The following is a 17,202-nucleotide window of genomic DNA, read 5'->3' on the forward strand; positions in this document are numbered from 1 at the left end:
AAACACCGATGGATTTAGAATAGAATAAAGTTGCTGTTGGTGGAATGTGTAGGCGTCGCATTACTTTTGTCCATATAGTGTGTGTGCCCAAATGAACTTATATGAGCCAAAACCATGAAACTTAAGGTCTTATCTTACCTCATCGCCCAGATGAGGCTGAAACTCAAATTTCATTGGTGGACAGAATGCAGTTGGGTACATCTCCATAAATCTTTGCTTGTCATTCCTGGGTTCCAAGTTATCCACCGCATTCTCTATGATGTCCAAACCTTCATGCCTTGAAGTCTCCAAGTTGTATTCAGCAGATAGATAGGTTCTCATCGCCCTGTTTAAATTTGCATGGTACCCCAGATCACAGCACTTAAAAAAAAAAGAAAGAAAGACATCTTGATATCTATAGGACTACGAGCCAATACTGTACCTATTAGACACATCAAACTTGCAAGGGACGGATCTTAGAAATCTTTTCATCGCATAATATCTTTTACAAACGTCAGCCATAATCCTTCAGAGCAATGCCAGTCACACAGTGAAAAGTAAATCATGTGGAGAACTATAGTATAGTATCAAAACAATTTATTGGAAAAAAAGGTTTCACACAGGGGAGGCAGGCGACAAATCTTGGCACCTTGTCTCAATTTTCATTTCACACATGGTACAGTGTTATTTCTCATTCTCAAGAATGCCAGCTGTTAGAAACATTTCATTTACCTCTGCCAAATTGGCTGATGAGCAGTCAGCACATTTAGAAGTGTAGAATTTCCAAAAATAAGTGAACCTATTCAGCAGGAAAATGGCATTTACAAAAAGCAGAACTTCCAAATGAAAACTACATAACAATACACCTTGATTGTGCAATAACTACGAGTATATGGCACCTTACTGATGTCATACAGAAGTTTACTTTCATGGATTCCATGCAGATTTGTCTCAAAAAATTGGTGGCATGCTTAGTCAGACTGTCCATTACTTACAGGGAGAAGATCTCCATACGCATATCACTTGTATAGCCCGGCCACTTGCATAAGAAAAACAAAAATGAATCAAAAAGGCCCCAATTGATCAAGATTGGCAACGTTCACATCGGTCTTGATGAGGGGAAGGAGGGCTATCGATTAAGAAAGACATTCCTTTTAATAAATCAGGAGTGTCTGATAAGTGGCCTCGCCAAAAGCCTTACTCCAGTTAGAGGGTAAGATTTCAGGCGTAAAGTTGCCCCAGCTCATCTTGAATTACAGAGCTCTGGCATCACGTACCCTTCACGCCAAAGCTCTGCCCATGAAACTTAAGACCGAGTTGTGCGAAAATTTAGCGACTTTTCAAAGCAATTTACACCAGAATTCTGTTGCAATTGCTTTGATGGATCGGGGCCAAAGAGCACATATGGTTTTATTATTTAATATCTTATCCCTCCCTAACAAGTGCAACAGATCAGGTCCTAAGGTCCAGGTCCTGAAATCCCCACAGATCACTCAAAATAATGTTTTGCAGTGTGCTGCTTAGCAAGCAAAATGACTGCGCTCCTGCCTAAATGCCCTCACAGAGCAGTGCAGGGGCTAAATACAAAGTCTATGAGCTCATAATTCACTCTGTGCAGTATCAGGCATATAGTAAATAGGACTGAGCTCTCTATAAAAACAGTCTTAGCTGCTACCTTTTGGCAGAGTTTGGCTTTTGGCAGAGTTTGGATGTAAACAAGAATGTTTCCATTAAAGGCTATGTGCCCACGATGCAGAAATGCTCCGGATTTTTCCTGAGCGTTTCTGCATCTCCCTGGCAGAAAAAAAAGCATGTGGATTGTACATGTGGATTGTACATGCGGATTGTACATGCGGATTGTACATGCGGATTGTACATGCGTTTTTCCTGCCAGGGACAAGCGGAGGTGAAGCGTTCTTCACATGCATTTCCGCATGAACTTTCCAAGCGATTTTAGCATCACTTGGAAAAGTGCTTGACAACTTGGTCACACTATATGACGTCAGCGCAGGTCCTTCAGTCCACCGCGATCTGCTGGCAAGCGAAGACAAGGACACCGGGGGCAATCAAAAGGTAAGTATAATGTATATATATTTTTTTATTCTTTTTTTTACAGGTTCTATGGTACCCAGGTCCGGAGGAGAGTCTCCTGTCCTCCACACCCGGGTACTAGCCGCACATTGAAACGCATGGAACGCGCATCTACACATGCAGTGATGCGTAATCCATGCGTTTCAATGCAAGTCAATGGCGGCGAAAACGCAGCGCTTCCGCAAAATAATTGGTAGTGCTGCGGATTTTTCCGCAATGATAATCCGCAGCGGAAATTTCCGCAGCATGTGCACAGCACATGCGGATTATCATTGGGGAACATGGCAGGCCTTCTACCAAGCGTTTTTTTAAGAGTTTCTGCAGCGGAATTGCCGCTGCGGAAACGCTTAAAAAATGCATAGTGGGCACACAGCCAAAGAGTAACTACACTTTTTATCAGCTTTTAGTTATGAATGTAATGTACTCCATTACTTTAGTTTACTTCTATTGTTAAAATAATGCTGAAAGTGCTGGCTTATCTGCCTAGTCTATGCTATTTTAGCAGCTGATTTGAACTTCAGGTCTAACAAAAATTTGCACTCCTGTGTGAGCTTCACTGCTCCACTCCCCCATGATCAGACACAACTGACAAACACTCTTCCTTGCTGAAAATGGGGGAGGGAAGCCAAGAAACTCACTATGAGTAAGGATCTTTGCTAGACGTACAGTTTAAATAAGCTACCAAAGTGCCCCATACACAATAACGATGGTTTGGCTGGCATCTCTCTCCTAACTCCTCCATATACACGAGTGCTCGGTCTGACAGTTTTCTCTATGAGAGAGCTGATGCCAAACTCCCCTAATGATGGCTTATCTCTCCAAGAACAAAAGGATTGGCGGTCCGAAATCATCTGTTGCGGGGAGAGTTGGGAGGACCCCATACACATTAGACTTTCAATCAAGTCTGCCAATATCGGCAGGTTCAGATGCTGTTAATGTGCAAGGACACCATAAACTAGGCAAATAAGCCAACACTTTCAACATGATGTTAAAGACAGACTGAAGCAAAATAAGGTAATGAAGTATATTAGAAAAAGTCATAACTTTACAAAGGCTGATCAATAATTACATAAAAAAATAAGTTTAGTTACTCTTTAACTGATCTTGAAAATGGCGGTTTGAAACGCAAAGTATATTAGAACTTTTCACTAAGCCCTTACCGGTTACTGACTTTAAACAAAACTGAGATATATATTTGGCGAGGTTCAGTGGGTGGGTTCCTTACCACAAGGTTTGCACAATAGTGAATTTTGTCATATTATTACAGTCTAGCCTATACAAAGGAAACAATTATTGTGGTGAGAGAATGTAGGGAAAGAAGTGGTTAACCACATATTACATATAGAGAAAAAGAACACAGAATATTTCTCTGTATAACAAATCAAAAAAATTCTAATAAACAAAGCTTGGTGTTGTATGGACATTCCCTTAAACTCGGCCAAGAACGTGTAATAGCATCCTCACACGGAGATAATGGCTGCGTATTGCCCTGTCTTTACATTGGAATAAATACTTACACTTGGCTATCAGATTTCACATATTGGGAAACCTAAGAAAAATACCAGTTAGATAAACATCTATTTGGGTAACCGCTTTTCGATTCATGACAGCCGTTTCGCGCCTGGTACAAAGCTTCTACAGGAAATGTTGTACCAGATGCAAAACGGGCGTAGTTTATTGATTTACCCGCACCATGCCACCTGCATGTCCCGTGTATCGCAATAAAGGACTGATTTCAGGAAATGGTAAGTGCTACTTTTCTTTTTCTTGGATGACTTTACATTGAGTTGTCACTTCAGGATCACCCAGCAAAACACTGGAGCGATCGGGCAGGACACAACCTGCTGGAGACTGACTGGAATGAAGCCAATAAAAGATGAAGACAGCAGCTGGTAAGTATAAGACTAAGTGAAGGGAACTTAGATTAGTAGCCCCATTCCAGCGCTACAATAAAAAAACAAACACTGGAGTGGTGCTATAAGGTGAATCTACATTTTATTTATAAAGTGTATGTCCTTAAACATCCTGTACATTGGAAGGGGTCCGGGTCCTGAGACCCCACCAATCGCTCAAAACACTGTTGCAAAACGCTGATTTCAAGAGGCAGAAGCACTCTGCTCCTGCATGAAAGTGTGCACATAGCAGTTTATAGACTTTATATTAAGCCCCTTCACCACTCTGCACACTGATTCATTCAAAAGATGAGGGCTTTTGCCTCCTCAAGGGAGCCCTTCGAAATAGTACTTCAACCGATTGCTGGGGGTCTCAGAACCCAGAATACCACGGATCTGCAGGACTTTTAAGGACATACACTACATTAGAAAATTTTCAACGTGTAGGTACACTTCAATGTACTGTTATAAAGATACACAGATGTATTAAGAATAGCTAGCATTCTTTAACTATGATCTCATTAAAGGGGTTTTCCCACGACAAAAGTACATATTAATCAATAGATCTTGGAATAATAATAATGTCAACAATCAGATGTGTTAAAAAATGTTCCTATAAGCATCTTATATATATGCCCCTGCTATGTACTGTGCAATGGCTGTGTCCAACTGGGCAAGAACATGGTCTGATCATACCACAGCAACTGGGGAGGACATTTCCCTGCCCATTTCAAAACATGATTTACCTAACAGAAAGCATCAGCTGTGATCCTGTGCTGTCCTGCCTGTATACTCTTTCGCTTCCTCTCCTGCCCAGGAGCTATGGTATGGACCAAACCATGTCCAAGCACAGTAGGACAAAGCCATTACACAGTACATAGCAGGGGCACATTTATTGGTCAGCACATATCACAATAGCTGGCCAGAGGAAGAAGAATAAATGATTATACAGACGACATAGCAGGGGTTCACAGTTGCTGCTTTTCGTAAGGTAAAATATTTCCTTGCCTGTTTTATCACAGGAGCGAGTGTTTCTGCTACATCTCCAGTCCCCTGAGTTGATAATAAATCAAGTAAATTATGTAGGAGCTCCGGCTACTGAGCTTGTATATGTCACTGACTTGATATATGATGAGCTCAGGGGGCTTTAGGCGAGGCAGAAACACTCGCTTATGTTCTAAAACAGGCAGGGAAATGTTTTACCTCACAGGAAAAAAAAAAAAAATCAGCTGAGATCCCATGCTGTCCTGTCTCTATATACGCTTATGATTCCTCCCCTGCCCAGGAGATATAGTATGATCAGACCATGTTCCAGCACAGTTAGACACAGCCATTACACAGTACATAAGATTATATCAGCACAGTAGCATTTTTTTTTAACACATCCAATTGTGAAACTTATTACTTAAAATCTATTAAATAAAATATGCTTTGTTTGTGGGAAAATCCCTTTAAAGTGCCAGTATCCAATGTGGCCAATGGGTTGTGGTGAGTGTAAGGGAGAAACCATATGGAAAAACCACACTTAGAGTGACTGCAAAGTTGTAGTTTTAGCTATGTAACTGCAGACTTGTGAAACCGCATACTGCATTGCACTGCACGCTGTGAGGATTTTTCGATGGCAGTCATGTGGCCACAAGTATGCGATATGCATATTCCCAGCCACATGCCAACTAGATGGGTGTGGTCTTACTCAATGCGAGACCGGAAACAGTCTAGTCGATATATGGCCAGTGGTATGCGTATCTCATACTTGCAGTCACATGATCGCCGCCAGCCCTTGAGAATCCTCTCAGCACACAGTGCGCACAATGTGAGGATTCACAAGTCTGCAGTCACAGAGTGGCTGCAGACTTGTAGTTTTAGACCGGACAACCCCTTTAATGAGCCAGTACAGCTCGTGAAAAGCATGAAAGATCTAAGATGTGTAGAATACCTTTTCAGCATTATCCTTCATTTTTATCCATGCCACAAGAAAGTCCAACTAAACCAATTATCCAAGCCATAACAAGAAACAACTTGCTCGTGATGAAATACATGTACATGGAATAAATAAATCAGTTACTTACATCAATTAAATCTGAAAGGTCGTGGATGTAATATTTAAATACAGAAGCATTGGTTGCCTCTAGTGTTAATAAATATTCGTTCCGTGCCTTTATGGATTTCAGCTTGTTCTCAGAATATTTGGCTTGGCGCTATGGATAGAAATAGCGGTTATTAACAAGATATACACAACCTGAGCGGATATGATGGATTCGCTAATGAACAAGAATTGTTCAGGTCACGAGCCTTCCAAGGGTGCTTGGCCACAATGATCGCACTTACTTTCTCTTTCATTTTCTCAATTTTTTTCACCGAGCTCCGTCTTTGGTGCTTATCTTCCAGGCGTAAATGAAATACAGGGTCAGACCTTCCAATTTGTTTCTCTTCTTGTTTTTCAGCTTCTTTTAGCTTACATTCTGCATTGATGCTCTCTGCGTGATACATGTGGTAAGTCTTCATCACCTGCAGGAAAAATGTTAACATTCATTTTCACTAACCCTATAATTGGTTTTCACTTTGTAATTGTACATTAATTGATACTTTATGCAAATATGGGCTGATCACCAATTATGTTATGTCTTTTTTCCAATACATGTCTTTAAAATTTGAAGTATAAATATCCCGTATTTACAGAAAAAACGACAAAAAGTTATTCAGTTTTGTACAAAATAGAATTTCTTTTTCCCCAGTCATAGTAGAACATATAAATTAGGTGTTAGTATAAATTAGCCTAAACTAGCAGCAGTCTGGAAGGGTTCAGCGACCAGTTATTTGGACATTCCTCCTGCAGATAGTAAGTGCTGCCTTGTGTGTGTACACAATTACCAGATGTATAGTTTTCAGGCGCCAAAGAAATTTAGAGAAAAAGACTAGGGCCCCGGATTTATCATTGCAGTTTCTCCAGTTGCTCTTACTTTGTGGCTTTCGTATTTGCACCTTATTCTCTATAAGTTTTGTGCTATTTTTTAAGTTGTCTTTCTCTTTTTTTTTTTTTTAATGTTTGTATTTGTTTATCCAAATTTTTTAGACAAGATTCATGATATGCCATTTTTTTCAAATATTGCATTTCTTTGCCGCATCTCATTTAGGTCCCTATCTGGAGTAAGGTTTATTTATTTTTTTTATGTTGGCACAGCTGAAGACTTTTGTGCAACGTTTTAATGGTTTGTGCAACTTTTTGAGTCAAAAAGTTGCATTGTAAAACCGTTAAAGTAAAAAAAATATAGAGCGTTGTTGCTTTTAAAACAAATTCATGAACCACGTGTGCTATTTTCATGAATTTGGAGCAAAAAATATCAGCAAATACCGTGAGACAAAAAAACAAAAAAATCACAAATGATGAATGGGGCACTAAATATCTGTATGTGCCATAAGTTTACTTAAAAACCAAATAGTATATAGTGGCTGACTTTGAAAGGAGGAATATTGTAGCTTCATCCAGTCAGCCACCGAGTAAGACCTGATCCACATCCGCCATCCTCTGAAAAGCACGACTGGAAACCTTACAGACCGAATTGTAAGTCAGTGGGATAGAGGTGGTCATTGAGGCACCATTAATAACAGAAGTCCTGATGTGGTATAAAGAGTCTGCATATGGAGCAGAAAACATAGGACACTGTTGGATTAATAGATTTTTAATAAAAATAACAAAAAAAATTAACTGATTCTTGATCACAAGGAGCATAATACACGAGCAGAGGTGTAAAGTGGGCATAGGCACAAATATGATGAAAGGCGAGTATGACATGTCATGAAATAAATCTTTGAAGTGAAACTGTACAGGACAAAACAAGATAAAGTATTGCAGTAAGATGATATGATAAGCACTCCTAAGGCTGTGTGACAACCTCAGTGTGTGATATTGGCTGCAACTCATACCGGACTAACAGTAAAAGGCCAGTCCCTTCCGAAATCACTGACATTTCCTTCTCACTGCAAGACTGTATTGATGAGAACTTTGAATGGTGTTAATATCGAGCAGTTTTTGATCCGATTACAAAGCTTACTTTCTAAAACCTATAGACCTTAAACCCATAAGGGCACATTCAGACATCAGTGATTTGTTTTTTGTGAGCAAAAAAAAAAAAAAAAAAGGTCCGAGTTTCATCAGTGTTATTGATCAGAATTTGGCAAGGGTCACAAGACTGTATTTTCTCTCATCCCAGAGAATAGGCCTATTATGATGATCAAAGTGTGATCGGATTTTCTTAGAAAAGGAGAACATGGAAAACCAAGAAGTTTCCATCGTCTTCATTCTGTCAGTCTGTGAAAATCAGATGTCATCAGAGTGTGGCCCTATTTTTTTTTTTCCATAGACTAACTTACATGACTGAATGCAATCCGAATATCGGATGCAAATCGTGCACGCTGCATTTTTTCCCTTGGACAGACTCTGTACAAGGAAAGAATCGGACACGTGCACAGCCTCCATAGAATAACATTGGTCTGAGTGCGAACCAATTTTTTTGTCGATTCGGACTCAAACTGAAAATATGGTCGTCTGCATGAGCGCATTCAGAGTTTGTTCAGTTTGTCGCTGATGGCAAAAAAAAAAATGATGGCGGTTTCTCAAGCTTCTCCTATTACACAGTCCGTAAAAAACGGACAGCACACAGGTGACATCTGAGAACTGTCCATTTTTTTCACAGACACAGACTTGCATTGGCAAGTTTGATCTGACACTCTGATAAAAATTGGACATGTCTCTGTGACTTTGGGTGGGCCACGCTGTCAGCAAAAATACTTGGACATTTGAACAGCCCCACAGGCTGAAACTGATACAAGTTCTATCAGTGAAAAAAACACTGAAAACTTGTACCAGAAAAACTGAAGTCTGAATGAGGCCTTAGGTGTTTGTGGGGCAGTGTTAAAAGCTTTCACAAAGTCCAAAAACATTATTTCCACAGTCTCCCTTCTGTCCATGTTTCTACACACCTCTGCATAAAAGTAAATTGCCGTAGCTTAGCTTGCTTACTCCTGTCCTTATTAAACTGTGCTGCCTGTCACTTATATTATTTTCTACCACATACTTCTGTATATAGTCCTTTACAAGCCCCTTAAATATTTTTCCCACAACATATGTTAAACTTAAGTTAGTTTTACATAAAGAAAAATATTTTTACAGTTGGTATTGGGCATATAATTCTTAATATGACAGAGCACAAGCTGTAAGAATATAAGGGTTCATGGAGTTGATAAGTATATTACGGCTGAATGTCTGATCTCAGATTATGTCACCGTAATAAACTTGTGCTCCAAAATCACAATAATTACAAATGAAACAACAAAAACAATCAACTTCTATTCCTCGGAGAAATCCTGCAGAGTGGAGAATGTATCAGCTAATAATCTAGAGGTTTACTACATGGCTGTCAATATGATTAATGATGAAGCCTCCATCGCTAATCTTCTTTATCGGTGTTGACCCACAGCTGGTCTACGAGCAGAGAGCCCCGGCAGGTTATTAAGTCATCGAAATAGTTGTAAAAGGTAACCCAATTTCTGTTAAGATCTATCCTTACTCCGAGACTTCAATAACAATGATATAATTCAGAAGCAACAAGGGAAATCTTTAGGCTCTGGTGAAACAAAGGGCATCATTTTCTTCCTACAGGACCGACATAAGAAGCACTAGACTAGTGGAAGGTAATAGTAATAAGTAATAAATCATCCACATTCAATCATAAATGTCAGTTTCTTTACTAAATGTACAGCACTTAAGGGACATTGATAAAGTTCAGCCTATACCTCTAAGATTCTGAAGTTTTTTTTTTATTTTTTAACTCCTTTATTTTGCATCAGGTAGTCCACTATTTGGACAACCCCTTACAAGTCCCTTTGTTTCCCCCCAGTAAAATAATAACACACTCACCTCCTGTGTCGGCGCCATTCAAGCGGTGTCGGCATTGGCTCTCCCTGGACTCCCATGACATTATGTCATGCAATCCCTGTGGCCAATCAGAGCCGGCTTCACTTTTCTCTCCTACAGATGTAACTGACATTCGGAGGAAGTGAGAAGGCAACTGCAGCACTCACTTCCTGCAGATGCCTTTATTTGTCCGTAGGAGGGAAGAGTGAAGCAGCCGCTGACTGGCTGTAGGAATCATGTGATATAATGTTATGGGAGCGTAGGGAGAGTCCGTGCCAACACCGCTGGAACGGCGTCAGCATTTGAGGTGAGTATAGGTATTATTTTCATGGGGGAAAAACAGATTGAAAAGGGGTTGTCTCAGTAGTGGAAAATCCCTTTTAATGTTAATCTAAGGCCATGTGCCCACGTAGCGTTTTTGTAGCGTTTTTACGGCCGGGAAAAAGCTTGTAAAACAGTCTGCCATGCAAAGCAATGTGAATTGGGATGTGCTTTGCACATGATGCGCTAATTAGCGCGCCGAATTCGCATTGTGTTTCAAAACGCAGCATGACCATTTCTACCGCGATTACGCTGAAAACTCGCAGCCATTGAGGAACATTGAAACGCAGCAAACCCGCAGGTATATGTGGATTTGCTGCGTTTCAAGTAAATTCAATGGCCGTGAATTTGCGGTGTAATCGCGGTGCGTGTGGTACCCGGGATGAAGAGGAGACTACAACTCCTCTTCACCGGCTACCACGCAGTGAAAAAAATAAATAAAAAAGTTAAAAATAAAAAAAAAACTGTATATTCTCCTCTCCGGTCTGCTCCCGGCGGCGTCCTCTCTCCTCGGCATCCCGCGGTGTACTTGCAGGACCTGCGGTGACGTCATTTAGTCAGCTGATGGTCATGCGACCGCTGACGTCAGCAGTCAGGTGATGGTCGCGTGACCATCAGCTGACTAAATGACGTCACCGCAGGTCCTGCCAGTACACTGTGGGACTTGCATGGATTTATATTGTGTGACCAACTTGTCAAGCACTTTTCCAAGTGATGCTCAAAATCGCTTGGAAAAGTGCTTGAAAAAAAGCATGTAAAAACGCCTCTCTGGCAGAAAAAACATATGTAAATCTGCATGCGTTTTTTTCTCTGCCAGAGAGAAGCAAAAACGCTCTGCATCAAATCTGCACATAGCCTAATACTAAAGTAATATCAATGATCAACTAAATAAGGAGAGTAATGTTAGAATTTTCTCTGAACAGACTATAATAAAGATTATTTAGTTTTGGTACTAATCTACGACCAGTTACATGAAAATAATATTTGTGTAGGTCACAAATGCTCTAGCTTATTTGACCATGTTCACACAGTCATGATTTTGTAGGGTTTAGAAGTAGATCACCTAATGCAAGGAAATAGTTTATTTTACATCCCATTAACATGGAACGAAAAAAAACAATAAAACACAATGGAAAAAAATCTACATCACGTTAATCATATCTGCATTTTAGCCACATTGAAGATAATGGTTCCAATGTATGTGCAAATTCACTGGCACACCCGAGGGAGAAATCAGTGTTTCAGCCTTTGAGTTTCACAGTGGGTTACATTACATGAGCTAAGCGGTCTTTAAATCTTAAAAGGGCTTGCCCAAGAAAAATACATTTTTGCTCAGGGGAAGTGATATGTAAAAAATAAATAATCTCAGCCACACTCACCTACCGGTACTCGCATGGGTCCACCAGTGCAGGCCGCTCTGCAGTCTGCACAGAGACAGGAAGCGGTGATATCACCGTTCCACCATCCACCAGACCACTGTGGCTTGCGAGTGGCTGCAGCAGTCAGGTTACTTAAGTGGCACATCATCAGATGTTGTATGAGGATTGTCTGCTCAGTCACAGGCTGTAGGACTGCAGCATCAGCTGGTGGCTTCCTGCCTCTGCGCAGACACATGTGGGTGCTGGAAGGTAAGTATGGCTGAATTTGTTATTATTTACATATGCTGACGTCTGGACAAAGTTTTATTTTGCTTGGACAATCGATTTGTGTAATAATTTATAGAATATAAATCTATAGAATATAATCTATATAAATGTATCTATACACATACATGAGAATACAGCAGCACTCTAAGCGTTCAGATATAAACAAAACATAGAATATATGAGATCTGGACTGCATTATTATTACACAGAATATATTTGATGTAAATACTTTTATGCCCAAAAATGACAAAAGTATTCTCGGAGTGATACCTTTTATTGGCTTCCCAGTTTCTGGTTAGCCAATAAAGGTATCACTCAGAGAATACTTTTGTCATTTTTGGGCATAAAAGTATTTACATCAATTTTTCTGGCTAACACAGTATCACAATATAACTTTGGATTGTACAACAGAATATATTTAGATATTAAGGTATTTAGTGCACAAAATTAACCAATTCATGTGAGCCCGTCAGCCATGACAAGTCCATCTTTCTCTTGTGAGACCCTAAACCTGATATTTATCAAACATGCCTCTCCCAAGCTAAAAACCTACAAATGTAAAGGGCAGGCAGAATCCAGCACTAATAAAAAACAACCTTAGGCTGATGGGAGGAGTGCTCAGCTAAATATAAAGGCAGTCACAACCACCACAAAAAAACTAACCAGCACCACTTATCTTCTTACCAGAATAAAGCAAGTGTGAACAAGTGCAAGCTACATGTGTTTGTGCGCATGAGTGTGAATAATAATAAAATTATTGCTATTATACATTATAAAAAAAGAAAAGGTAGTAATCAGTAGTTAGACAATGGTTTACAATTACATCAACTGGCAAGAGAATAGCAATTCACAGCAATGATGCAATTCTGTTAATGATCATGGAGTCAACATTATTCATCCTTAACATTGGAGATTCCTACATGTTATATGAAAACACAAGCAGATACCACCCAATGCACGCTGTCCCAAGGTCAGTCCATGGCACAGACTTTCTGCACTGGAGAAAATCTTTCCATTTCACTGCCACATGATTGATTTTAAGATGCAGGAGAAAGCATGCTCTAAAGTAAGGTCACCATGAGATCAATACAGTGATTCTGAAAAGGCGACCACGGCTGCAAGGTACACTACATGCACACATAGCACTCAATAGGGGGGAAAAATACTGAGTCCAACAGTTCAGGACTTACTATCCTTACAGGGCAATATTTGGTATAAAGTTAGTCACATCCTTTAACATCTCAATAGGATGTAACATAAGAAAACAGGGACTAACATCCCAGAAGCCATGTATAGAGTCAGGGTGTGAGCACATCCAACACTCTCCTATTATAGGCAGCTTTATATATTCCACAGCTGAGCAGTGTGCACACATAGGTAACAAGTCACGGCTTCTACGGATACAATTATTACTACTATAATGCCCCCCATTAAGATAACATGCAGGACTAAAAGCAGCAGCTCATCTCCCAGAACGTCATGCTTAGCCGTGACCATTATCCAATGTAGCTTGCTGTAAAAATACAGTACTCGGGAGGAGACTTATACACATACATTGCTATTTCTTAGTGACTAATGTTGAAAACGTCCACGTCACCAGTTTGCGCCAAATTACTGTTATTATCAATTTAAAGGGGTTGTCCATTAGTTCAAATCAACAAAAAAGAAGCAAATGTCTTAAAGTGAAAAAACAACAACAAAATCATGTCACTTCAAACCCTTCTCCAATCCAGCACAGATGCTGTGGCTTACATCTTTATCCTGCTTTATTTGCAGGATGCCAGGGACAACAAAGCCGTACTGGCTGCAGCCAACCATAGACCTCAATGGTGACTTCTTCTACTTGCCATCATTACTGCCCAACTGGTACGGCATGTCATTGATGGAAATCAATAGGCATATAAAGACCCACAGGCGACCACTAGTGCATTAAAGGGGAATTGAATAGGCGAGGTGTTTTTTTCACTACCAGACTAGGCCACGCAGTAAAAGATAGCCATGTTGTGCTACTAAAATTGCAACTAAGGATAGTGACTGCGGACGTGCAGCAATTGGAATTTTGACGACTGTCGTGTTGGTAACGTGCAGGTTTATTACGGTAGTTGTGATGTAACAATCACATTACAGTCTTACATCGCGCGGTCACAAGTCGCCTTAGACACAAGACTGCTATTTGTATCTGGCAATTACGATGACAAGACAGTGGCATCCGTGTAATAAGCAGATGATAATACTGCGGAATAACATAACATTTATATGCATGTGATGGGAATTTACTTTGATCACTTCTCTGCATAAAACAAAAGTGGAAATTACTTTTCTGGAATGCCACCAAATGCCATTTTATATGACGAGCAGTCTGCGGGCAGCACAAGGATTGAAGAGGAATGTGATTTACAAATGCAGAGGCACCAGCTGCTGCAATGTCAGAAATAGCTACACAAATACACGGATTAAAAATATTAGCATGGCTTTATATACTAGTGGTCAGGGCATAAAGATTTTTAGCTGCAATTCTAACACTGGGCCTATTAAATGATAAATAAAATAATGAAGAGTTACATCGCATCTAGTCATAAGCTTCAAAGAAACAGCATTATGTATGGGATTACGGTAGATATCTGAAATAAAAATATAGCCAGATTCAATAGATAACAATTAACCAAGTCTGCCATTATTTCTAGGTGCTACCTAATGAAGGGGACAGGATGTCCCCAAATCCTGTAGTTTTTACACCTGTAATAAAATATTATCCCCTTAAGATTCCTTCACTTGGCAAGGTGCCGACCACCAATCCTTTACACTGTATTTACTACCAAATCCATGGACACGAGAGGTCAGGCAGCCATTCTTTTATCTGTATGCCTTTTCAGAAGTTATGCTCCCAGCATATCCTTGTCATGTGAGAGTCCTTGATCTTTATCTTTCTACCCAGTGCCAGACTGGGATGCGAACGGCCCACCAGTAACATGGAGTCTGGTGGCCCACTATTCAGCTACATGCAAATATCTCATTACCCTATATTTCTACGTAATAATAAACGGGATAGTTTGTAAAATTAATGTTGAGATGATGTCCTTGTCTGTACTTAGTGAAAAATGTATAGTGCCAACTACTTATCATATTGGTGGCGTGGAGAGCCTATTCCTGCATGGGAGCCCACCTGAGGATCCTCCTGTACTTCTGTGGGCCAGTCCGAGCCTGCTTATACCCTTTTGGTTCCATATAGTGGTGCCCTATGAAGCCTGTTCTGGCTCTTATTTTTCTTCATACCTATATATCATTAATTCTTTGACATATCTATGTAATATCTCAAATAAACTAATGTTTAAACTCCATTCATGCAATCCACCACATCACATGACAAAACATAGGTGGCCACAAATTAAGGATTTGTGTGAAAAATGTATTTATAGAGAACCTCATGTGTAGATGCACTTTACCAACAAATAAACCGCATGAACAGCAATTCCCTAATAAGCCGGGATTAAATAAAGTGGTTCTGTGTTTAGTATAGCCATAGAAATGTCATAACCCTACATCAACACAAACTCGACAGCTTTAATAAAACTACCACATTACTCTTCAGAAACGTTCACCATTTCTAATGGCACATGAGGGGTGCCCACTATCACCCCTTTTATTCGCCCTTTTCAGTAAGCCCCTAGTGGCCAGGATTAGATCCCACCCTTACATAAAAAGGGTTGTAAGTGCATGATTGAGAATTTAAAATTTCCCAGATACCAGACTCTAAATCAGGGATGTCAAACTCAAACACACAGAGGGTCAAAATGAGAAACTTGGACAAAGTCGCGGGCCAACTAGTATACAGTATAATGGGCCCCACATAGTCCTCCATACAGAATAATGGGCCCCACATAGTCCTCCATACAGAATAATGGGCCCCACATAGTCCTCCATACAGAATAATGGGCCCCACATAGTCCTCCATACAGAATAATGGGCCCCACAGTCCTCCATACAGATTTATGGGCCAGACATAGCCTTCCATACTGAATAATGGCCCCATATAGTCCTCCATACAGAATAATGGCCCCACATAGGGGGGGCGGTTCTGGTGTCACAGGCCAAATATAATCACCCTGTGGGCCAGTTTGGACAGAGTTTGACGTATGCTCTAAACACTTGCCCACTTGCTAACCTGCACACCACACCTCTCAATTTGCATGTGAAACTGTGGGAGTATGGTTGAATTTCAGGCTACAAAATAAATACCGCTAAGACTCTAAACACCCCCTTACCTGTTGTAAATATTCTCCTAAGTAACATCAAATATCAATGGAGGGATGCCTCGCTAAAATACCTAGATGTTTATCTTACATCGCCCTACTTCAGATTATATAGTCATAATTTCCCTCCACTTCCCGTGAACTATGTTACCTACAGACTATGTGGAAACCACTCCACATATCCCTCTTGGGTCATATTACCAAGGTCAGTGATATTCATGGTCCTGGATTTGCAAAAATGCTATTGGGCCAACCACCTTAGATAAATCCCTTCTTGGACGGCCCAGTTTGCTTACTCTATATTGGTTGAAATTGAGAAATTGTGGCTAGCTCCAATACATCTGAACATCCTCTTTTGGCATCGCACTATCCCTAGCGCCCACTTTGACCTTATAGGTCTCATGTCTTTCATAAGAAACATACGGAACTCTTGTCAAACAGGCTTCCTGATAGCCTAAAACTGATCCCCTATGATTGATCTACTTTACAATCTAGAGGTCCTTGGCCAGAATGTTCAAACCCTGGAAATTTTAGAATAGCAGACATAGTTGAGTCCCTCAGCGGATTGGTTGGATCCGGCAAATTACTACCCCCCCAAGGAATATTTCCACTGCCAACAAGTCCTAAATTATGTCCCAAACAGTTCTCCTGTCTCCCAACTTCCTCAAGAGGCTATGCCGGTAGGGTTTCTTATCACCATGTATCACTCACAAAGAAACCCAGTTCAAACTACTCATGGATTGGTACCATACGTTGGGCTCTGCATTAATGCTCAAATCCATCAATTCTGGAGGTGCTTAGAGCATACTGGCTCCCTCATTCATATCCTGTAGTCTTATTACTCATTTTAGCCTTCCCCCGGGTCCCCTAAAAATCTTACTGAATGTCCCCCCTGCACCCAGTGGACTGAGGATGAAGTCAACCAGGCTGTTCCTGTACATTTACACAGCCGCTAAAATCTGATAGCAAGAGTCTGGAAACAAACAGACCCCCATCTTGTCTAGATCTATCTGGGCGACTGAAGGAACTCTGCTCACTGAACCGCCTTATAGCCTCTATTAACACCCTGGACAAATTTGTTAGAAAAAAGGCCCTTGGGAGGTCTGAGA

General features: G+C 40.5%; 1 protein-coding gene across 6 annotated transcripts in view; it reads right to left on the reverse strand.

Moving 5' to 3' along the window:
- The window catches only part of SRGAP1 (SLIT-ROBO Rho GTPase activating protein 1), a 165,792-nt gene that overhangs the window by 41,248 nt on the left and 107,342 nt on the right, over positions 1 to 17,202 (reverse strand). For all 6 annotated transcript variants that reach the window (XM_073651664.1, XM_073651663.1, XM_073651662.1 and 3 more), the window contains exons 5-7: positions 6,291 to 6,470; positions 6,032 to 6,160; positions 139 to 360 (exon numbers count right to left, since the gene is read on the reverse strand). In XM_073651664.1, coding sequence (XP_073507765.1) covers positions 139 to 360; positions 6,032 to 6,160; positions 6,291 to 6,470 — 531 coding nt within the window. The remainder of the gene's footprint in view (positions 1 to 138; positions 361 to 6,031; positions 6,161 to 6,290; positions 6,471 to 17,202) is intronic.

This window comes from Phyllobates terribilis, unplaced genomic scaffold (assembly GCF_046119375.1).
Source record: "Phyllobates terribilis strain yellow unplaced genomic scaffold, ASM4611937v1 Scaffold_11__3_contigs__length_659146591, whole genome shotgun sequence".
Taxonomy (NCBI): Eukaryota; Metazoa; Chordata; class Amphibia; order Anura; family Dendrobatidae; genus Phyllobates; species Phyllobates terribilis.